Here is a 25,528-nt window from a genome sequence, read left to right as displayed (position 1 = left end):
TAAATTATACACTTTTTAATCCACTCTGAATCAGTTTTAGGAACAATCATCATGCCAAACCGAATCAAAGGCTTATATATATAAAAATCCAAAAAGTTGTCTTTGTTTTGTTTAGTGGACATGTATGTTTATAAGTGTGTGCAGTGTGTAGATATGATCAGTTGTTCTCTGTTTTTGCATTAATCCAATTTGACAGTTGTGTAAAGTCTTGTTTTCTTGGAGATGTTGGGTTAATCTGTCATTTATAATGTCATTTTTCTTTTTAGCAGTGACTTGTACTTTTTAAGAGTTTGTTGATCGGTGGCACATGTTAGTTGATTTGCGGGGTCTCTGTTTTTATTTGATAACAATCGTTGTTCTTTTCTTGACATTTGACATTCTTGATCAAACCAGTCAACTTTCATGGTTTCATGGTAACTCTTTTTCAGTTTTATTTTATTCCATGATTGGCTGGTGTGACGCTCCAGTTCTACCCGCTCCGTATGGGACTCAAACTGGCGTCTCCGGTATGGGAGGCGGGTGCGCTAACAAGGAAGCTAAAGGCTACAGCCTTTAATCGTTAGTGCACCTCTTGAGGTTATGAGAGTGAGGTTTATACACATTGCACAGCTATATATTAGCTGGCCACCGTTATGCTGGCAATTTTTTTGTTGGCAAATTATTGCTTTTCTCATCTTCTCCAAATGTGAAAAGGAGAAATGCACCTATCATATTCTCATCCTGAGTGCTGAGGAGTTTAGCTTCATACTGGGCTGGACTATCTTTTCTCCAGAAGAATCTGGTTGGGAGGGGATATAGTTTAGACTTCTGATCTGAAGATGATAGAAGACTAGCTGACTTGTTCAGACTAATAACAATGTGACAGTGGTCTGAGAAAGGTAGCTGTGGTATCACTATGAAGTAATTTATTTTGTTTTGGTCTAGACCTGTGATGGTGTAGTCCACTGTGCTACTACCTAAAAAGAGCAGTTGGTAAATCGACATAGAGAATCACCCTTTGTTTTGCCTTTAACTATATAGAGAACCAGGCTTTTACAGAGCTACAGAACTTGTTTTCCATTTCTGTTGTCATAGTTCTGACATGGTTTATTAGAACACTTATTTTGATTTGTATTTGTATTCTTAATAAAATATACTTGTTCTCAGAGCTTTTCAGTGTCACGTCCTTGATAGTTTTAACAAATATTTTCATGCCCTCTCAATGAATGTGTATATGGTCATAAAGATGCTCATGAGTGATACACTGATTTGCTATATGTACATTCGGCATGATTGAACACACATAAGCTATCTCTGCATTAATGGGATTGATGATGTTTTGTGGAACGTCTCTGTGAGGCGTGTGTAGAGATGTTGACTTTGGCAGTGGGGTAGATTCCTCTAGCTGATTTCGCCACGTTGATTAGAATTTGGCAACATCCACTCTCCTGGTGCCTAGGTCGTTTGTCCCAGTGTGCAGTATAATGTGTGATGGTGTTCCCAAAACATCCTCTCTCAGCAACTTCAAAGCAGAGTGAGAGGTGGGACACCAGATATTTTATGACATCAATGAACTCATGTCAGGCTTCAATCCTTTTGACATACAGTATGATGTTGACATTTACACTCGTTTACATTTACGAGAGGGAAAAAAAACATATTTTAAAGCAGCTCTTCAGCATGAAACCTTTCTAACGGTGCAATTTTCAGGGTGCGTCGCCCAGTGTCAAGTTTCAACATTCAAAATTAATGAAATTAAAATTAATAAATGTCTATTTTTACAGCCTGTTGTATTAATATTTATCACCCTTTATTTATTTTAGATACAGTTCCTATTTATTGTTATTTATACCGGGCAAATATACTATTTATCAAATGTAGCTACTTTTATTATGTATTGTATTTTAATGGGGATATAATTTATTACAGCTGACAGTTATGTGATCAAACAAGGTTTGAACATCAACTGTAACAAGATTAAACTGAATTCACGGCTTTTTAACACTTCTGTGTACAAATTCGAAGGCTGTTTTTGGATCAATAAAGGTAAACGTCATATTATGTGACTATGCATTACTTCATGGAGAGTTTATGACCTACTAGTTAAGTCTTGCCTTAAGAACAGGTGGTGCAACTAAATTAAGCACTGACTTGGTTACAAACTAACTAGTAGTTACTAAGCCTAGAAGTTACTAAGTAGTGTTTGAATTATAAAAACACATTCTCTGGCAAAAAATGTAAGTTACAGCAGGAGCTGATATTTTTTGCTGCCAACTGCAATCAGAACTCTCTCTCTCTCTCTCTCTCTCTCTCTCTCTCTCTCTCTCTCTCTCTTTCTCTCTCAAAAAAGCACACACACATCTCTATCCACCCCCTCCTGTTCTTTATCCCTTACTCATTTTTGCCTCCCTGCTTATTTTCACTCTGTCTGTTCCTTTCTCTCCCTATATTTCTCCCATATGTGTCTTTTTCTGTAGGCTTAACTATGTTTTTGTATGTTTATCTAAACAGGCAGGGCTGTATTCTTCGGTATAGTGATATTTTATCAGAATTTTGACGTCCTAAGCAAGATGACTGGCTAAGTTGAAGGAATTTCATATTAAATAATTCCTTTGTATTCCACTTCACCCAGAGAAAACGTTACAGTTTAATGAGCACAGATCATCGTTTGTAAGAGATTACATAGTTTGAAACTTAATTTAGCTTTTATCGTGTCATTCTCCAAGCAAGGCAAATGTGTATGTGTTTAAATGATGTTAGTTGTGAGAACTGTGTGTTTACTTTGCTATGTCCATAGTGAGGCACTGTATAAATGCACATTTATGCCAAAGCTGCATTGGTCTCAGAGATGTGTTCTGTTCACGTGTGTGTGTATGCATACAAATAAATGTAGTTTAATAGAGGATTATAGACAGCCTTCTTATCTCTCTCTCTCTCTCTCTCTCTCTCTCTCTCTCTCTCTCTCTCTCTCTCTCTCTCTCTCTCTCTCCTTCTTTCTCTCTGTTCTACTTTAATTTGAGTGTAATAGGAGGTCCTTAGGGAAAGCCTGGCTTTGGAAACAAACAGAGCACAGTAATCAGCTGTCAAACCTGTGCCCAAGATTTGTGTGTGTGCGTGTGTAATCAGATGGTATAATATGCGTTCATGCAGGCATTCACATTGTTTACGCCTACATATGGGTTTGTTTGAGCATATATTCAGTGACGTTTGTAAATGTACACATATGTGTGTGTCTGTGTAGTTGAATGCATTCTGTTTGTTTCTACTTTGCCAGTTGGGTTAGAAATACATTTCTAGGTGACTCATTTCAGCGATAAAGTGCAAATACACCTTAGCCTCTCACTATTGTCTTTGCACTATATGTTGTGCACAAAACACACACACACACACACAGAGGCATGTGAGACATTTCAAGTTAGAAATTTGAAAGTTTAGATAAATTGTAATTATTTTAAGTAAATGATAGAATGTAAGTCATTCATTCACAGTTCTTGAGTGCCTTCATTTGTCTGTATCTGAGTGTGTGTCAGATTTTTGTGATAGTAAAATATGATAAAACATGAGAAACCTAAGTTGTTGGGGCCAGTGTCAGGTAGTAACAGATTACATGTAATCTAGATTATGTAATCAGATTACACAAATCAATTACTTGCAATCAGATTACATTGCCTTTTAAAATACTGTAATAAGATTAGTTACTTTTGTATAGATTACATGATTACATATTAACAAGGAAAATGCAGTAAATTGTTTATAATTTATTGATCATCCTAATCATTTTCTTTTTTCAGTCTTTTACATTTTTCATTCTAAATCAGCGCACCGCTGATAAACTTTCAGACAGCCTTCGAGAGTTTTTGGAAGTGAGGGGGAGGGTTGTGTGTATTGCATTCAGAACTGATACTCGCTACTAGCTAGTCAGGTGAAGATGGAATGGTCTATGTCTGCATTTAACCACTGAATCTATAGAGATCATTTAATTTTTAAGGATACACAGAGCAAAAACATCACTGTGCAATCAATGTAAACTCTGCCTTCGAAATGTTAATATCCTGTTAACTGCGAAGGATACTACGTCAAATCTAAAGAAGCATTTGGAAACTTTACATTGCAAATATAACCAACTCAAACACATTTTTTCGATTGTTATTTTAATTATCTCTCTGTGTATAATATAATCATGTGTCGCAATGTCTTTGGAAGGGTTTTGTCCATCAAATGTATCAAAATGCACAAGTACTTCATTTCATATTCAATTGGATTAGAACCATAACATTACTTTTAGTTTCTAAAATTGCTTTTGAGGTCGGCTTCACAAATGTATATGAATGCATTTTTGGTGTAGTGATAACTTTGAGACGTTTTTGTGATGCTGATTTACAAATATAACTGGTCTGATGTCTTATTACATGTGGGTGGTGTTTGTAAAATGGCGAAATTGCATAATAAAATTTGTGTTAACATGCCCCGGGAAGCTGTCCATAACTTTAGAATCTCCAATAAGAAATGCCTGTTAAACGAAAATGTATTTGAGTCTGTCATTGATGGAAGGCCTAGACCACTATTAGCATCATGGGGGAAAACTTGAAAATATAAAAACTTCTTTCACATTTTTGTGTTTGTAATAATTTATCTGAATTTGTGAATATATGCACCACTCAAACTATTAAACCATACTGAATTCGGTTGAAAATCATTCAGAAGTAATCCAGAATGTATATGATTAGATTATCCAGAAATGTAATCTACGAGATGACGTTACTGATTGCATTTTTTGTCATGTAATTTGTAATAAGTACCTGATTACAATTCACAAGTAATCCACCCAGCACTAGTGGGGGGCTACCTCATAGCCCACGGTGTAAACAGCTTCATAAAGGGACTAAATCATGTCTTTCACATTAATTCACATGCAACAATAACAAAAATGACTGTAAGAGGGTTAGTTACATGCTGCCGTTTAACACAAAAACTAATTTGGATTTGTAAAATACAAAAATGTCACTAATGCTTGTGCAATGGCAGTCTATGAGGTAAGCATTGCACTAGAATAAGTTTAGCCACAAGACTGAAATATTATATGTTATAGGATTTCGTTATACATTAGTGTGATATTCTACACATGTTGTTAGAATTTAAAGGGATAGTTCACCCAAAAATTCATATTCTGTCATTGTTAAATCATCCTCATGTTGTTCCAAACCAGTATGACTCTTTTTATACAATTAAAGTGAATGGTGAGTGATGCTGTAATTCTGCCTATCTGAACTATATCTTTAACTTGTATTAAATATCAATGTGGATCACTTCTTATTCTTTATTTTATTAAAGAAATAGATGAAGAGGTCAATGGGAGGTCCCCACCACCAGCATATAAAACAAATGCATTTGTGTTTATTCTGTTATTGTGAGCTGGTTAAGGCTATTTTCATGTTCACCTGCAATCCCAAAAGGAAAGAAAACCGAGGTCTTTGAAGTATCATCTCACAGACACACATACTGTACACACAGCGGTATTTCTAAATGATCTCCCTGAGCAAAAGTAGCCTAAAATAAACTTCACTTTAGTTTGGGTAAGTGAGCTGGATTATGAAAGATTTAAAGGGTATGCGAGAGCAAGAGAGAGATACAATGAGGAATAAATTGAGGAAGTGGTATAGTGGAAATGAAGGAAAATGAAGAGAAGAGGCTAAAGAGGAACAAAGACTGAAAGATGGATGGAGGTTAAAGGGGGAGTAGCAATTGCACAGGAGGAGGAATAAAGAGAGGTAGGACTCCCTGTGTTCAACTTTCAGAAAGGAGCTTGGCTAAAATGAAATTATTTCAGATGAAAGAAATGGAAAATTGCGCTCTTTGAAACCTGCCACACAGCTTTTAACAACGTTTCTAAAAGATGACAGTGTATGTGTGTTACATACCGTATGTGTAATGGCTCTATTTGTGCATGTTCTGGTGCTTCTCACTAATACAAAGAGCTGTGCGCATGTGTGCTGTATATACAGTATACAGGGTTTTATGTGCAATAAATCAGTCTATTGATTCAATATTTAAAATACAGTATACAGAAACTGGATGGACATTTTCTGAAGAAAATATGAGTGCTTGCCTATGCAAAACTCACTGCTATGACAGGATAGGATGTTGTAGCTTATTACCAGGGCAGTGGTACGTGGTTGCAAAGGTTTCCCGAGTGTTTTTAGCATATTGTATTGTGGTTGCTACAGTTTATTTTATGTGATTGCTAAGGCATTGCTAGTTGGTGGCTACAAATGTTCTAGGTGGTTGCTTGGTGGTTGCTTACTGGCCCAGTAATAAATTAGTAGTGATGATTGCCTAAGCAAGCACCACTAATAAATTCCAACCTCTACAAATATTGAATGTCCTTCCAAAGACTGCTTATTTGCTTGCAGACACCAAAAACCACAGACAGAAATATAAAACAAAGAACAAGGACATATTCACATAAAACACATTGATTATTACTTGACTTGACCTCTGTGGGAGACCGGATGTATAGATTTAATCTGTAGTATGACTAATAATGTTTTCATGCTCTAAATTGCATTAATCATTAGAATAAATGACTTGTGTTATGCAGTATTTACATAGATGCGATGTAACCATTGTGTGTTTTCTCTGCACTAGTTGTGGCTGTATGTAGTATTTGAGATTAGTTACTTGTCATTTTGCAATAATTTGTTGTTATTTATTGTTTGCCCTCAGTGATTTGCCTCTGTTGTGTTTTGCACCATAAGTTTTTGTAATGCATTAGTTTAATGGCTGTGTGGTGAAAGAGAGAGGGACACACAAAGAGAGTGTTTTTCATGAGGTCAATAGGGAGTCACTGCCTTATAATCCCATAATCAAACCAGCTGCCACCTTATACCCTTCCCCCACCTCTCCTTTACTTCCCTCTCCCCCACTCTTTCTTTCTATCTGTCTTTTCTTCATCTCGGTCTTGCTCGTAAACACATTCTCTCCTGGTTCTCTTGTCAGCTAGATATTGCCTTCATCTTTCTGTCATCTATTTAAACACTCTGTGTTCCTGCTTCCCTACTTCCATCCTTTCTTCTCTAACCCTGTTCGCTCTCTCTCCATTTCTCTCTCTCTCTCTGGGTGGCATTTCATCAAAGGAGGATGTAATCTCCTTAGACACTGAGACATCCAGTGACATTAAAAACTTCAAGCCGTGGCTGTCGTCCTCTTATAGTCACTCGCACATTGTACCTTACAAACAGGATTTTACAACACATTTTACAAATCCCGAGGTTGAGACAGGGAAACAAATAGAACAAGATTAGCATAGATGCCATTCAATTTGTTGAATTGTAGATCATGATAAATGTTTCTGGTTCCGGCAGACCTAACTAAAGCAGCCTAATTGTGAGTTGATGGATAAATTAGGTGCATGCCTGGCTAAATAGATGAGTCTTTAGTCTAGACTTAAACTGAGTGAGTGTGTCTGCATACCGAACAGTGTTAGGGAGACTATTCCATAGTTTAGAAGCCAAATAGGAAAATGATCTACCTCCTTTTTAGGATTCTGATATCCTAGGAACTATTAACAGGCCAGAATTTTGTGATCGTAATGAACGTGATGGAATAAAGCATATCAGAAGGTCACTTAAGTGCTGTGGAGCTAGACCATTCAAAGTTTTGTACATAGTTTACAAAATTGTAAAAATTAGTATGAAATTTAACAGGTAGCCAATGTAACTGTCACAGTCCGTCTCCCTCATGGTTTTCTAGGACTCTTATTTTGAAGTGATTCCCTGGACTACATCTCCCAGAATTCACTGCCCTCTTCAGTACCTTCTGTTCCTTATCTTCCTCACCTGTCCTCCATTTCTTTATTAGCACCTTTTGGATAAATATCCTCTAGTTTTGTCCATTCCTTTGTCAGTTCTTGAATTGTTTCATTGTAATGTTTAGTTATATATTTGTTTCACTCCAGAGTGATTACTTGACTAATTCCATGTATGATGTTTATTCCACTCCAGCATGTTTTCCTTGATTTTCTCCTTGTATGATTAATGTTCCACTCCTGCGTCTGCAATTAAAAGTCTGAAATATTACTCCTGCGTCTCCTCTCTTCCTCTCCACGAACCCAACGTTGCAGTAAGGGCGAGAAAATGGTGCTAATATAATAATATTTCTTGGTTCTAGTCAGCTCTCTGGCTGCTGCATTTTGAGCCAATTGAAGATTATTTATTGAATTTGCTGGACATCCTCCCAGTAATGCATTACAATAATCTACTAATAATCGAGGTAATGAATGCATAAATACAATTTTTTTTTCAGCATCAGAGAACATGTGTTGTAACCTAGCAATATTTCTGAGGTGGAAGAATGCTATTTACAAACGATGGACATTTTATTTTCAAAAGACAGATTGGTATCACATATAACACCCAAGTTCTTCGCTGTAGAAGACGGCATAACAGTACATCCATCGAGAGTCAAACTATATTTTAGCGTCTTATTTTTAGAGGGTTTTGGTCCAATAATTTGTACCTCTGTTTTATCGGAATTGAGTAGAAGGAAATTTCTGGATGTCATTGCATTATATAATAAAATATCAAACGAAGTTATAGATAAATAAGGCATTTATCTAAATGGAAGTTTGTTAGGTTTTAAATTATAAAACAATTATTTTATTTTGTTTTATCAGACAAATTTTATGCGGACACACATTGGTTACTCTGCTAGGACACCTATGTGTACTTGAGGGTTACTGATTTTATACAATCACTAAAATGCTATGACTTTTATTTCATTGATACACTCTGCTAATTTGGAGAATTGGGAATTTTTTTTAGTTTTGAAGAAATATAAAGTTGGGTATCGTTGGCATAACAGTGGAAACTTATTCCATGATTCCTGATAATATCGCCCAGGGGAAGCATTTCTAAGGAGAAAAGGAGAGACCCTAAAACTGATCCCCTTGGTACTCCATACTTACCTTTTTTTTTTTTTTTTGACAGTTCCTCGTTTACACGATAAAGTGGTTGCGGTCTGTAATAATATGCTGAACTGGCAGCTTTTAGTGCCTGTCTGTAGCTACAGACACTATCCTTTCATGCAACGCGAAATACCTGTAATTTTGTATTTTCCACTTGCACTCCATTTTCTTAGTGTGATCATTGTACCATGGTGTGTTTTTTTTTCTTTAATTGTATTTAACTGAAGGGGGCGACACTATCAATAGTGCTAGAAAGACTATTTTGTTATTACATCAAGTTCTTCTAGACTTTTTGGCTTACTGAGTATATGAGATAAATCTGGAAGGTTATTAGTGAGGCTATATTTAGTGGTCAAAAGAATAGTTCTACCTGAATGATAGCGTGGTGTAGATTGAGTGATATTAGCTGATAACAGCATACAAGAGATGAGGTCTGAGATGTCATCACTCTGCTGTAAAATTTATATAGTATCAATATTAGCTCCATATGACAGAATTAAATCTAACATATGATTATGATGATGAGTTTGTCCTGTCAAATTTTGTCTGACTCCAAGAGAGTTGAGAATATCAATAAATGCTAATTCCAATGGGTCATTTTCATTAACTATGTGAATGTTGAAGTCACCAACAATTAAAGCTCTATCCACAGTAACTACTAGATCTGATAGTACATTTGAAAATTTAGAATATGGCCCGGCTGATATATATACTGTAGCAAGGGCAAAAGTAGACAGAGATTTATATCTGACAGTGTCACATTTAGCATTATTAGTTCAAAAGACAAACTCAACTTCTTGTCCTCTGAGTAACACCAAACACGTCACTGTAAATTGTAGCAACACCTCCTCCTCGAACCCTTCCGACGAGGCTCATTTTTACATAAAAAACCTGGGGAGTAGATTCATTTAAATGTATATATTTATCCGGTTTAAGCCAGATTTCAGTAAAGCAGAACACATCCAAACTATGATCTGTAATAATTTCATTTACAGTCAGTGCTTTGGTTAAAAGAGATCAAATAATTATAGCCCTATCTTTATATGACGTTTATCTTCAATTTCTTTTTATCAAGTTTTACCTAAATCAGATTTTATCTGCATGATTTAGTGAGGGGTTTGTGTTTGGTAGTTTGGGGAACAGACACAGTCTCTATATGATATCTAGGTGATACAGTCTCTATGTGTTGTATTTTATGTGACCTGTGTGTCATCTCAAGGCAGCTAGCAGTGTAAAAAAAAACTTAGATATATAGTTGTGAAGAAAGCATGTTTGTGTATGATTTTGTAGAAGAGAGAGGAGTGGAGGATGGAAGGTGAATTTTATGAGAGACTCTTATACCCTATGCTTTTATTCTTTACCATCTCTGACTTCTCCATACAAGAAACCTCACCCCACACCCCAAGTCCATCTCTCTCTTGCTTCTGCTCTCTTCTGAATCACTCCATACTATGTAATTGTCTTTCACTCAGTTTAGATTAACTTTACAGAGACTTAGTGCCAAGGCCATATTCATGCACTTTTGCTAAAACATCATTTAGAAAATGGAAAAATAGCAGCAAATGTCAATGATGTTGCAACAGAAATATCAAGGACAATGCTGAAGAAAATGATTCAGAATTGCTGGAACAGGCAGGTTATTAGTTGAACTGCAATGCCAAATTTCATCAAACACTAAGAGCACTCCCATATGCTTCAGTGATAACTATAATGATAATGGGTGTAATGGTGTGTATTTTTGAACTCACAGCCCAAAAGTGGTTCAAGGTCCAAAGTTCCAGCCAGTGGCTTTATTTTTGAACCCAAACTTCTCTAGATATGTACAAGTGAATCTCATAAAACCTGCCAAGAACATATTTCAAAAATCTAAATAAATACATTTGAAATTGTATTTTGTTTGAAGAAGCCTATTCACTAAAACCTAACCATGTGGTAACATTTACATGACTGATTTTAAGTAAAAAAATATGGTTTAACCTGACTAAATGTACCTGAAAATAGGTTAAAACAACAAAAGTATTTTTTATAGATCAGATAGAGTAGAAATAGATCATTAAGGGAACAATTGCAGGTTACCACTTTTTATACCCCTGTGTATTTTTTTGTAATGCAAAAATAATAATTCTCTAATTTTAAAGATTTTAGAGGGAAATTGTCATGGGAATAATGAAACACACATGACAATCTTCACAATGAAAATCTTAATGGTCCTCTTAAGACTGGATTTTTTAAATGCAAGATGTATTTTTTCTTTTCTTTTGATTTTGGAATGAAATTTGACTTGGGCAATTTTTATTATATTCAGCTTTATAACTTCTGCGTTGTACCAAAAAATCCTCTAACCCTTTGAATCAAATCTTAAAGGATATTTCACCCCAAAATGAAAAATCTCATGATTTACTCACCCTCCTGGCATTCCAGCTGTGTATGACTTTCTTTCTTTTAAAGAACCAAAGATTTATAGAAGAATATGTCTGCTCTGTAGATCTATATACAATGCAAGTGAATGGATGCCAACATTTTGAAGCTCCAAAATCCACATAAAGGCAGCAAAAAAGTAATCCATATGACTCCAGTGGTTAAATAGATGTGTTCAGACACATAAGAAACAGATACATTTTTTATGTCATTTTTTAATAATAAATTCTCCTCCCTGCCCAGTAGGGGGTGAAATGCACAAAAAATGTAAATCACCAAAAACAGAAGAAGAACAAAGTGAAAGGGAAGGAACTTAAATATTGATCAGTTTCTCACCCACACATATCAAATCACTTTAGGAGATATTAATTTATCCACCAGAGTCATCTCGAGTACTTTTATGTTGCCCTTATTTGGATTTTGGAGCTTCAAAATTTTGGCACTCATTCACTTGCATTGTATGGACATACAGAGCTGAAATATTCTTCTAAAAATATTTGTTTGTGTTCAAGTCAAGTCAAGTTTATTTGTATAGTGCCTTTCACAACACACATCGTTTCAAAGCAGCTTTACAGAATATCAGCATTAACAGACGATAAAACTGTAATGTCTATAAAGTCGATTAATCATCATTGTGTAATTTAGATAAAATACGATTTTTAATAGTGTTTAAAAATTATTAAATGATAATTGTGTTAATAACCCCAGTGAGCAAGCTGTTCAGAAGAAAGAAAGTCATACACATCTGTGGTGGCATGAGAGTGAATAAATGAATTTTCATTTTTGGGTGAACTAACCCATTGATCTCTTCTATTTGTTTCACTCTCTTTTCGATTCTCGCTATTTTACCTTAATGATTTTAAGATGGACAGTATAACTATGAATGTGTGAGGTTGTGTGTATGTGCATGCATGGGCATAAGGTATGCATGCATTTGATGGATACGCATGATTCTCTTTGTAGCATGTTCTAATTTCACAGTCAGTGAGCTGTAGATGATATTGTGGGCATTACTGACACCAACCAGACTCAGTTGTGCATGTTTAGATGGACCTCTAAAGTAATACAACTCTCACTGAACAGCTGCAATATCAAAGTGTTTTGGTTCAGATCACAGTAAAATAAAACATAGATTGTGTGGGCAGTTTTTGTCCGAGAGGCTGAAGTGATGTTGTTTTGATTTATTGGGCTGTTAGACATCTTAAAAGGGATAGTTTACACAAACATGAAAATTCTGTCATAATGTTCTTACCCTCATGTCAGTAAATGAGTATGTCCAAATCAGTATGACTTTCATAGAACATAAAAAAAAGAAATTCTGAAGAATTGTATACTACTGGTCACTCTTTTCCATGCAATTACAATGAATGGGGACTGAGGCTTTCAGGCTTAAAAAGGATGCAAAGGCACTATTAAATTATCCTAAAAGTGGTCCATATGACTCATGTGCATTATTCCAAGTCTTCTGGAGTCATACGATAGATATGTATGATAGATTCTTAGCAAACTTAAATTGAACAAAATGTTACGATCAAGCCTTTTAATTTTCCTGACCATTATCACTCTCTTTGTCTCACTTCCACTCTCTCTTTTTTCTCTCATTCTCTTTTTGTTTTAGATGGCATTCACAGCATCAGTGCTCAGTGTGTGTTGAGGATTCTCATCATTACAGAGGAGATGCTCAGCAGCAGCATCACTGTGCGACTCCAGAACATGTCCCAGGAGCACTTCCTATCCCCGCTGCTCACTCACTTCCTGGAAGGGGTGTCAGCAGTGCTGTCAGTCTCTCCTGATGATGTGTTTGTGTTTAACATACAGCCAGATGCAGATGCAGGAAAGGTGCTCAATGTTAGTTTCTCAGCAGCATTGCCGGGAGGACAGTTTTTCCCATCAGAGGCACTAGAGGAGCAGCTCTACCTCAACAGGCCTAGACTCAATGCTCTTGCACATATGGAGGTAGTGCACACATACTGTATGTTAAGTCAGGACCAACCATATACGTCTATTATTATTTTTATGTAGAGCTAATTAGAATTACTGTATAGACTATCCCTAACCCAAACCCTAATCCTAGCCTTAAAATAAACGTTTTGTAGAATAAAATAAAAATGGATTTAATTTAATTGATTTTCCAATTGAGAATGCCCCTGGGAATGCCCAAACTAGCTCAGATTAAGGGACAGTTTTGTAAATACAGTCACAAAAAAGTATTTGGGCATACTTAATATATTAGGTAGAAAAATATCAAACCAAGTGGCATCTGGAAACAAATTATGTTAGCTTTTTAACTATCTAGCTGTGAATTTTAGTGATTGTATAAAATCAGTAACCCCAAGTACACATAGGTGTCCTAGCAGAGTAACCAATGTGTGTCTGCATAAAATTTGTCTGATAAAAAAAATATAACTTCGTTTGATATTTTATTATATAATGCAATGACATTCATACATTAGTAACCGTGGATTTAATGTCCAAATATTGGTACCGTATACCTCTTTGCACAAAAACCAATGCACACACACACACTTACACTCTGACACTATGTTGTGTATTCCTGCAGGTTCTCCCGTTTGATGATAATGTGTGTTTGCGTGAGCCGTGTCAGAACTACATGAAGTGCATCAGTGTACTCCACTTCAACAGCTCCGCCCCTTTTATCGCCTCTCCATCCACACTGTTCCGACCCATTCATCCAATCACAGGCCTGCGCTGCCGCTGCCCGGCAGGATTCACCGGAGATTACTGCGAAATTGAAATTAACCTTTGTTACTCTAACCCGTGCTTGAATGGAGGAGTGTGTGCTCGCAGGGAGGGAGGGTACACCTGCATCTGTCGAGAAGATTACACAGGTGAGCGTGTGCATGTAGTGCACAGGTGTGTGTAGAGTACATGGGTGAGCGATGTATTCTGCCCTACAAAGGCAAAACATTGTAACTCCAAATTTTGTCAAAACTTTACTGAAATGTGGTCTTTATGATTTGTCCCGGGACAGACAGGTTTGGTTCAACTATGCTCAGAATCTGAGAAAAAAGAGACTATTTAACACTATTTTTACTCTTTCATAATCCCCATTTAGCTGGAAAAAGAATTAAAGCCATTTTTCTCAGTTTCAGTGTTGGCATTGTTAATGTGTTTTAATTATTAGGGTATTAGGGTAGTATTAATTATTATTATACATTTTTTTTTAATGGTTTGTAGTCTTGCAAACTCACTCTTAGACAGAAAACTTGTGAAATCGATGATACCACTCTAATTGACCAGCGAGCAATAAAGTGGCAGCTTCTAAGAAATGTTGAACAGAAAACACCTAAACAAATCTGTATAATATGTATCAGAATCAGGTTGGGCTTTATTGCTAAGAGTTCTCAGGTACACAAGTAATTTTTTTGGTGATAGGAGAAAAAAGTTCAAACAGAACATTACAGTGTATAAAACAAGGTACATATGCAAGTGGTAATGTATGTGTATGGTAGGGGTATATACAGTTATTTGAATTAAATATGTAAATGTACATGTGTATAAGATGTTTATTTACATTATTGCATTATGGGGGAGTCCTGAAGCAGCTGAATTGTTCATGTGGAAAATAGCCTGAGGTTGAAAACTGTTCTTGTGCCTGGATGTCCTTGCGCTTAGTTCTCTGTATCGCCAGCCATAGGGCAACAGTTCAGAGCGGGAGTGGGCAGGGTGTGTGGGGACCAGAGTGATTCTACCTGCATGTTTCCTCACTCTGGAGATGTACAGGTCTTGGAGGGTGGGCAGGGGGCACCAATAATCCACTCAGCATTCTTGACTGTTCGTTGTAGTTTCCTTCTCTCTGATTTGGATCCTTCTTCATAATGGAGTCTATGTGGGTGTCCCACTTCAGGTCCTGAGAGATGGTAGATCCCATTGACTCCATCCTCTCAGAAACTGATACATGATGTCACAGTATCTATGAGCTCATCCGGGTCTGTGGCTGCAGCTTCAAAAACACTCCAAACAGTGTAGTCAAAGCAGGCTTGTAGTTCCAGCTCTGCTTCATTAGTCCATCTCTTTACAGAACTTACTACAGGCTTATCTGATTTTAGTTTCTGCTTGTAGGCTGTGAGAAGATGAACCAGACAGTGATGTGAGAGTGCTAAATCTGCACGTGGGACAGAGCATACTTTACTGTGGTGTAGCAGTGGTCTTGTATATTTCTGTCTCTGGTGGGGCATGTGATGTGTTGTTTGTATTTTGGCAGTTCATGGGTGAGGTTAGCTTTATTAAAATCTCCCAGAATAATAATAAGTGAGTCCGGGTGGTTCCGTGTCTGTGATTTGATCAGCCAGCTGTTGCAATTCTGCGTTCGCACATGCTTGTGGTGGGATATAAACACTCACCAGAATGAACGAGGAAAACTCCCATGGCGAGTAGAAAGGCTGACAGTTGATGAAGAGCACTTCTAAATTAGGACAGCACATCTTCTTCAGTGCTGTTACATCTGTACACCAACTTTCAAAGCATGTTCCACTGCCTCTCGATTTCCCAGATGATTCCGCAATGCGATCTGCACTGAAAAGCTGGAAGCCCGGCAGATGAAACGCGCTGTCCGGGATGGCTTCATTCAGCCAGGTTTCCATGAATCACAGAGCAGCAGAGTTAGAAAAGCCCTTATTTGTTTGAGTGAGCAGAAGTAGTTTGTCCGTTTTGCTGGCGAGGGTGCGGACATTCGCCAGATGAATACTTGCAGCGGAGTCCTAAAGCCGTGTTGATGAAGCGTGTGTCTTTTGGATCGTTTGTAGAGCACGGCTGCACCTCCAACTATGATGTCTAATAAAACATCTGAATTATCAACCATTGGCAAGAAATGATTAGGTATACTCTGCCGAATATTCAGCAGTTCATTCTTGGTGAAACAGATCGGGAAAGAGTGGCAAAAAAATTACAAACAAAAAAAGTAAAAAAAATGCTAGAGTTCGTCAATCTGATTATGACTTTGTGATTATCAATTCTGTCCATACAAAAATATGTACAGATTATTTAATATATATAACTCTGAAAACAAGGTGTAATATGGCATTATGCCTGAGGATTTCCAATTTACTTGCTACGTGCATCAAATATACTTTTCAAAATATTTTTTAAGATTTAAACGAGTAGTTCACTCCAAAAAAATGTAATTCTGTCATAATTTACTCACCATCATGTTGTTCCCAATCCATATACATTTCTTTCTTATCATATTCCAAGTCCTCTGATGTATACGATAACTGGTGTTGGGCAAGCTACTCAAAAAGTTAGATAGCTAAGCTACCAACTACTCAATAGGAAAATGTGTTAAGCTAAGCTTAAAGCTATACTTCAGAGAAAGTAGCAAGTTACACTACAAGCTACAGGCCAGGAGTAGCTTGCTTTTGTCAAAGCTCAACCACTAAATAATCAAAAATATAGCTTTGCTTCTGTAAAGCTACTTGATTTAAAAACTAGCATAGCTATTACCTCACTATTCAGTAATGTAGTTAGGCTAATAGCGTTGCTTTTTGTAGCGACCCATCACTGATGATAACAACCCAAAGTGTAAGTATTTTTTCACAGTGGCTTATGTGAGCGTTTACAAGAGAACAGAACTTTGTTTTTGGTACTAAGCAACACAACTTCTTGTGTGAACAAGGTTCTCTCATAATGTTCATGAAAACATAAAGGGTGTATAGAATTGAGCTAAAAATGACATTTTAGATTTTTTAACCAATATCTATCGTCAGTCTTCAGAAGACTTGGAATATGACACACAAGTCACGTGGATTGCTTTTATGACACATTTGGGTCCTTTTAAAGCTTTAAAGTGAGTCACTATCACCTGACATTATATTAAAAAGACAGACCACGATATTTATCGCATTTTGTGTTCCACTTAATGTAATACGGGATTGAAACGAAAGGAATATAAATTGTGACTGCATTTTTATTTTTGATTAATTTTCCTTATTAATACCATAAGCCTTGCATACTTTTCCAAATCCAGAAGTGTTCTGACTCTCAGAAATTGAGAAGCAGCCATCCAATCAGATTAGAGCCTACCACTTTTGTTTGCAAAATGCATCAGACAGTCAGTGTACAGAGTGTAAATACATTAGTATACATTGATTGTCCACATTGCTGATTGGTTTGCGCATGGCCAGGCGGATTTTCTCTGTGTGCGTCATTGGCGCATGCTCCGGCCATTGACTCTACTAAATGACTATTACAAAGCAGTTGTAGTTGGCATGCATCTAATGTGGTCATATTCACTTGCGGTCAGAAGAGTATACTCAGAAAGACAACTTGGCCATCTGTGTGCGATCCAATCCAGAACGCAGAAAAACGAAGTATACCAAATGACTAGATGGTTGTGACTGACAATACTGCAAATTCATGTGTGTGTGTGCGTGTCCAATAAGATTAACCAGATCTAAACTGTCAGCTATGAAGTCAGTCTGAAGTTAAATGCGCAACTCTTAGTAATACTCACTCTAGAGTGAACGATAGTGAAATAGGATAGCGGAAGGATGAGAGCATGGGCAGATGCAGGATCCCCTGAGGGTCGTACCATGTGTGAGAGTTGTGGGGGTTGGGAAGAGAGGTTGGTTTAGCCTTAGAGAAGAAGAATAGCTTTGATGAATTAAACATCATGTGAACAAAGGGGAGAGAATACATTACCAAATCTGCTGAGGGGATGGAGGGATAGGTAGAGGGGAGGAGAGAGAAAAGAGAGAGAGATAGAGGAAGAAAGAGTGGGAAGTGCTCTTAATAGTAAGTCAGGAAGTTTAGCTATTCAGAATAGTGAACAGCTTGAGAAATGGAGAGAGCAAGAGAGCACCAGATGCAAATATAAAAGGACAAAGGTATCTAGAGACTAACGATAGACAGACTAAAGATGGGGAGATATTTGCAGTGAGATGGAAAGAGGGGTTTTAAGCCTTTCCTGGCTGGTTTTTATCTAAGTGATTTGAAGTCTGCTGCAAATCAATAGAGATTTGTTTAAGTGTCCTGATGTGTACTTAAAAGATCACTAGATAACTAGATAACTGTGCTTGAATGCTCTTTGTGTACATTTAGATGAATATACTAATTTGTTGAGGTTGTTTTGAATGTTTAAGAAGCCAGTCCTGTTTTTCTCAGTCTTTATTTTTGGACTAGATATGACATTTTTGTAATATGTGTCCATTTGTTTATATTTTTGTGTTTGAGCATATGTTATGCTTATATACATGATATTCCCTGCTGGTTGATCAGTTTCACAACCTAAGGGTTGCTTGTAAACAGCATGGCTGGTCTGTTAGCTAGACCTGCACCAACCAGCCTAAACCAACCTGGACCAACATGGAAATTAATGCAGGGTTATATTTCAGTGTTTTTGGTCATTCTGGTTTAGGAAATTCAAGAAATTGATGTTGTCTCTGAGTATGTGTGGTATGCTCTGTGAGCGGGAGCAGATGTTATGTACTTTTTTCATAATTGCTTGTATGTACATGTCAGAAGGTCCAAAAATATTTAGTTGTTGTTTTATTTATTTAGTTGTTTTTTTTAAAGGATGAGCTCTTCAATATGTCCAGCACCAATTTCCTGTTTCAATAAGAAATACAGTACATCAATGACAGTAAACTGTGCTCCTATAGCTATTGTATGGGGAAACTTTACACATATTAAACTGTAAGCACAAAAATCATCAGGCAGCGTCCAGGTGGTCTATCAGTTTAACCAGCTGAGAACCAGCTTGGCCTGGCCGGGAGACCAGCTAGACAATCTTAAACTAGCTAAAACCAGCAAACAAAGGTGCTTGAAAATGTATTTAAAAATCTGTATTTTTCAAGAGCCTTTAAATTTTACAATGATTTGTCATGGTACAGAAAGAGTCCAGCTAACACAAACAAAGACAAAAATCCCCCATTTAGCCTTAACAGACTGTAGGGGCAAGTGCTGTTAGCGAGCACCTATGAAGGCCAGAACTAGTACACGAGGGGGTGGGTGGCCAGCACCACGCCCGACTGCCTTTGTCTCCCCGGTGGCGATGTTTTACACACCACACCAGGTACTCATTTTAGGCTGAGTCGACCTAGGGGAGGCCCGGGACCGGTTCAGATAATCGTCTCTGGTGTTGGCCATGAGCAGGAATCGTACTCGGGTCACCAGGTTCGTAGCGCAGCGCGCTAAACGCTATACTACCGCTCCCACACACACACACACACACACAAACATAAATTGCTGGCAGGATGTGTGGAATCTCTAAAAAAAACAGTAGACAGGGAAGCCCCAATGGACCAATAACCCCCACACTCATGCTCATTCTTAAAGCAGCTTGTTGTTTGGGTTTGAAACATCAGCAGATCCTGCCCTCAGGCATTACGATGCTGAGCCAAGTGTGAGCCAGAGTCTGGCACTGTGATGTACCAGCAATGTGTTGGCGAGCCTCTGGCAACAGTTAAATAAAGCACATTAATGTGAAAACCTATGACACAGACACACATGTTGACTACTCCATCTCCCCTTAGTGGGAGTGTGAAAGCATTGCCTTTAAAAGCATCAAACTCTGATCCACTATTAAAACCACACACACATATACCAAACATGCCTCAGGATAAACATAAGGACAGACTCAAACCACATGCAAACAAACCAACAGTGTTTACACTTACCAGTGGACATGCATGCAAATCAGCCACAATTACACACACACACACACACGCACATTTTGGTGCAGCTATCCTTATGAGGACTCTCCATAGACATAATGATTTGTATATTGTACAACCTATAGATTCTATCCCCTAAACCTATCACAACCCCTAAACCTAAACCTAAACCTCACAAAAAACTTTTTGCATTTTTACATTTGAAATAAACATTAACAAAACATAATTTAGTATGTTTTTTAAGCAATTTGGATTATGGGGATACTAGAAATGTCCTCATAAGCCACATTTGTAGCATTATACCGTTGTAATTACCAGTTTGTAACCTAAAAACAATTCCACCCAAACTAGTTTGTAACCTAAAAAAATTCCCAACCAAACCCGCTCACACACACACACACACACACACACACACACACACACACACACACACACACACACACACACACACACATGTTGTGTTTCCATGTTTTATGGGGACTTTCCATAGACATAATGGTTTTTATACTGTACAAACTTTATATTCTATCCCCTAAACCTAACCCTACCCCTAAACCTAACCCTCACAGAAAACATTCTGCATTTTTACCTTTTCAAAAAACATAATTTAATATGATTTATAAGCTGTTTTCCTCATGGGGACCGACAAAATGTCCCCACAAGGTCAAAAATTTCGGGTTTTACTATCCTTATGGGGACATTTGGTCCCCACAAAGTGATAAATACACGCTCACACACACACACACATAAACCAAAGCCCCCAAGACACATAGGCTTGCAGATTTTAAAAAAACTCAGTCCAGCCTTTTTCCCACTGGCTACTTAGAATGATCAGCATATTCATAATTAAAGAGAGGCATTAGCATATTCATCATAGCTTACAAACACATCACCTGAAAAGGATTTTTGCACAGTCCTCTTGACAGCACCAGTCTCACTGAATATTCAAAAGCCACATAAAACATATTGCTGTGACCACTGAATTGAACTCATCCCTAATAACTTAACATAAAGACCCCGTTTCCACCTGGTATTCCAATGCATTTTTGGTGATCAGATCACATGTGTTCAGCACTAAATACAGGTCAAAATGGGGTCTAAAGGTTTTGTGATCGGACTGCAAAAACCACAATTAAAAGGAAATAACCATCCGATAAGAAACATTTAAAAAAGCAGATATATACACAAGCATGAGAACTTCACAGATCTTCTTCAGTGTGTCTGATATCAACACACAGGGACACTTACAAGAAGCACGAACACCTTTAATCCAGATTAATACAGGTAATTCACTAAAATAATGGACAATTCTGCTCAAACTTTTTTGTTTGTGCTTAGATTACATTTCAGCTGCATCAGGGATTTTTTGGTATTTTCTGACTTTGTACCACAATGATAATTGTGGTTTATTATCATGCATGAACACACTGACATAGTGATCAATGTATGTCGTTATGAAACAGAGTACCTCCCCTCTAAATCCGAACACAAGTGGTCACAGAAGACACATTTAAATGACCAGGTGTAAACAGCGATGTGTCTTACCTGACCACATGTGATCGGATCCACCGAGACACATCTTAATACCAGGTGGAAATGGGGTTTTAAAAAATCATTATCAATCATTCAATCATCTTAATAAACTCTAATGCTAAGTTAATTTACTAAAAGAGAGACAGATTCTATTGAGGCTATCAAATGCTCTCTAGTGTGAGAATGCCCTCCCCTTAATACTACTGACAAGCAATGGTAAGTAGCCAATCATGATTCATGGCTGTAATGTAAACTAAAGGTTATTGGCTATATTTATTTAGTTGTTTTTTTTAAAGGATGAGCTCTTCAATATGTCCAGCACCAATTTCCTGTTTCAATAAGAAATTCAGTACATCAATGACAGTAAACTGTGCTCCTATAGCTATTGTATGGGGAAACTTTACACATATTAAACTGTAAGCACAAAGATCATCAGGCAGCGGTCCAGGTGGTCTATCAGTTTAACCAGCTGAGAACCAGCTTGGCCTGGCCGGGAGACCAGCTAGACAATCTTAAACTAGCTAAAACCAGCAAACCAATGCTAGTTTAAACTGTGTTTTTGTAGTAGGGGGGATGTAAAAAGTGGACAGCATGTAAGTGTGTTTTCTTTATTGGTGCTTGAATATGTATAGATTTTTTTAATCTCTTTTCCAATACATCGGATTGTTTTCTTAGGTGCAAGTTGGACCCTAATGGTGATGCATTGTGTGAGTGTATTAAATGTGTTTTAAATGGCTTCATTTCTCTGTCTGTTTCAGGTGAGCAGTGTGAGTTTGACCGGCGTGCTGGGAAGTGTGTGGCAGGTGTTTGTCGCAACGGTGGTACGTGTCTTGAGCTCTCTGGAGGAGGTTTCAGGTGTGAGTGTCCTGCGGGAGGTTATGAGAGGCCCTACTGCTCTGTTACCACTAGATCCTTCCCGCCAAAATCATTCATCATGTTCAGAGGCCTTCGACAACGATTTCACCTCTCCATCTCTCTCTCGTGAGTAAAACGTACACAGAAACATCTGTTTCCTAACATGTTAGTTATTGTAGTCCAGTCTTTAGTCATGAGTCTGAGGTTCAAAACTGTGAAAGAGATATTCATGATTTTAAGAGTATTTTGGTGTTTTGTTTATTATTATTTTTAAATATGATTCATTGTTTAAATACTATAAATCCTATTTTCCTCTTTGATCTGTTTCTTTCCGTCTCCCTCTCTCTTACATTTTCTGTCCATCAAAAAGGCTCCTAGCTCCCTCCATCTTCTTTCAACCTTTCTTGTTTTATCTACTTCTTCTTGTGAGTGCTATTTTCCAGTCATGTATTGTGGTTGGTCAGGGTTTGGTTGCTATGGCGCAGAGGTAATATAATGGATGTATGTTGTAATCTCCAGGGTGGCAAAAACAGAGATATTTTATTTATTAATATGGTCAAATATCAACACTTCCAGAAAAGGGCAACCTTCTATTGTCCCCCCAGATACTCCAGAATAATAAATGATTCCCTCTCAAAATTTCTCTCTCTGTCAAAGTCATGCATTTTTTCTTGCAGTGAAAGACCATTGTGTTACATTATGCAATTTATGGACTGATGCTGTTCTATAAAAAACTATTTTAAATCTAAAAGTCTTTGCTCAGGAGAGCGTAAAACAGGGACCATCCCTTTAACAGCTCAGGCCTATGTTTAGACAAAACTAAAAGCTGTTTTCACTGAACCTCTCTGCTCTTTTAGTAGTTTTAAACCCAGAGGACGTTCAAAAGCATGTCAGCTTTAAATCTATGTAACAATACCCTTTTAAAAAGCTGGTCTTTTGCATGGTGTGCTGGTATGCCTACAGTACATGGCATCTTAACCAGCAAACCTCCTTGGTCAACCAGCTTCATTTTTGCTAGATTGGTCCACCAGCTAGACCAGCTCCAAACCAGCAATAACCAGCATGATCCAGCTTGGCCCAGCATGAAAATTCATGTTGGTCTAAGATGGTCTTTTTAGCTGGGTAAGTGTGAATATTTATCTGAAATGATGCAGTTGCATCTATTTGGCTATTTAATGAAATGACAAATCCCTATCATTATATTTGTTTAACATGCTGTCCGCTGTGTTTTCCCTTTCCCTTTTTAATATTTAAAATACCTTTAAATGTTTTTTGCTTTTAATGTTTCCTAGATATATGCTAATGGTGGATTACTTTAGTGATCACTCTATGCTGAGTCTGCTCTTCAAACCATTTATGGACTTCGCATTAAACTTTTAATGGAACTGTCATGAGTCATTCCAGACCTTTGATGAACTTTAAATGTGTTTTGTAGGTTTGCCACATTGGAAAGTAATGGTTTACTATTCTACAATGGTCGATTTAATGAGAAACATGACTTTCTTGCTCTGGAGATACTGAATGGACAAGTGGTTCTTAAATACTCCACAGGTAAATTACAACGAGTGTGCATGTGTGTGTGTTCTGGGAGTAAAAGGAATGTTCTGGGTTCCATGCATGTTAAGCTCAATCAACAGCATTTGTGGCATAATGTTGATTACCACAAATATGTATTTAGACTCACCCCTCCGTTTCTTAAAAAATTTAGCCTACAGTGAGGCACTTACAATGGAAGTGAATGGGGCCAATTTTTGGAGTGTTTAAACACAGATATATGAAGCTAATAATTTTATAAAAGCAATTGCATTAATTCTTCTGTAACAACTTGAGCTATAAAGTTGTTTAAATAAAAATTTGTATAGTGGTTTTAGGGTTGGTTAACACTACATTGTCATGGTAACAAAGTTGTAAAATTGGCTATAACTTTACACAGAAAAGGTTTGTAAGTAATTTGATCATGTTAAAGTTATGTTTTCACACTTATCCTTTATGTCGTGTGGCAGTACTTTTGAAACAGTGAAGATTTTAATGTTCAAAAATTCACTTCCATTGTATGTTCCTCACTGGAACAAAGATTTTTGCTTTTTTTAAAGAAAAGGATGGGCGAGTCAGAATAAATTTTTGTTGTAAGCAAAATTATGTTACAAATCCTGTCGATTGAGCTTAACTTGTGTTGCACCTGGAACATTCCTTTAATATAAATCCTGTACACATTCACGGTCCTAATGCCTATTCTGGATTACAACAAAATCAAGCTAATAAATAAATATGATTCTGCTTTCCTTGAGTTGGAAAAGCTGTTTATGATCCCTGATTGACCTTTTCAATAGGTGAGTCATCTACTCAGGTGAGCCCATATCTGCCTGGCGGAGTGAGTGACGGCAACTGGCACACCGTTCACATCCATTACTATAACAAGGTGAGAAGCTGATGCAATCCAAAGCAAGTTGAGGTACATTTATTGGCACAGTCCCCCTGGAGCTCACGGAGAATAGAATGGTTTACTGTGTCATTGTGATAACTCAACAAAACTAATTTGTGTGTGTTCAGCCAAAGCGCAGTGTGAGCGGTGAGGTTCAGGGCCCATCTGACGAGAAAGTGGCAGTCTTGAGTGTGGATGACTGTGATTCGGCTGTTTCCCTGAGATTTGGAATTCAGCTTGGCAACTACAGCTGTGCTGCTCAGGGAAGACAGACTAGCAACAAAAAGTGAGTGCATACTTACTTGATACTTGAGTACACAAGCTATGTTCATATTGTCACATATACAAGAACAGGGCTGGTTTTGTTTTTAACCTTGGAGGAATGCAATTAGCATCGCTTTCATTCTTTCCTTCTGTATTTTTTCTCTCACAGGTCTTTGGATCTGACAGGCCCGTTGTTTTTGGGTGGAGTTCCTAACATGCCAGAGAATTTTCCATTTGGTACAAGAGAATTTATTGGCTGCATGAAAGACCTGCACATTGATAACAGACCAGTGGACATGGCAGGATTCATTGCTAATAATGGCACCTTACCAGGTGTGTTTGTGTGGGTTTTTACAATGTGATAACAGTGACGTCCTTAACAATGATGGAATACAGTCATCTGTGATGCAAGATTTTAATGGCGTCAACATATTCTTTGTCATTTTGTAATGAGTGTCTGCA

The 25,528-nt window shown here is 37.3% G+C and overlaps 1 protein-coding gene across 1 annotated transcript in view; it reads left to right on the top strand.

Moving 5' to 3' along the window:
- Positions 1-25,528, top strand: part of LOC127630775 (cadherin EGF LAG seven-pass G-type receptor 3-like) — a 59,093-nt gene that overhangs the window by 7,288 nt on the left and 26,277 nt on the right. The window contains exons 3-9 of the mRNA XM_052108542.1: positions 12,978-13,315; positions 13,920-14,216; positions 22,292-22,506; positions 23,816-23,931; positions 24,711-24,799; positions 24,931-25,088; positions 25,236-25,399. Of these exons, the coding sequence (XP_051964502.1) occupies positions 12,978-13,315; positions 13,920-14,216; positions 22,292-22,506; positions 23,816-23,931; positions 24,711-24,799; positions 24,931-25,088; positions 25,236-25,399 (1,377 nt within the window). The remainder of the gene's footprint in view (positions 1-12,977; positions 13,316-13,919; positions 14,217-22,291; positions 22,507-23,815; positions 23,932-24,710; positions 24,800-24,930; positions 25,089-25,235; positions 25,400-25,528) is intronic.

This window comes from Xyrauchen texanus, chromosome 37, assembly GCF_025860055.1.
Source record: "Xyrauchen texanus isolate HMW12.3.18 chromosome 37, RBS_HiC_50CHRs, whole genome shotgun sequence".
NCBI classification, from domain to species: domain Eukaryota; kingdom Metazoa; phylum Chordata; class Actinopteri; order Cypriniformes; family Catostomidae; genus Xyrauchen; species Xyrauchen texanus.
Note: the sequence above shows the minus strand (reverse complement) of the source record. Positions and strands in the feature narration are given on the sequence as shown.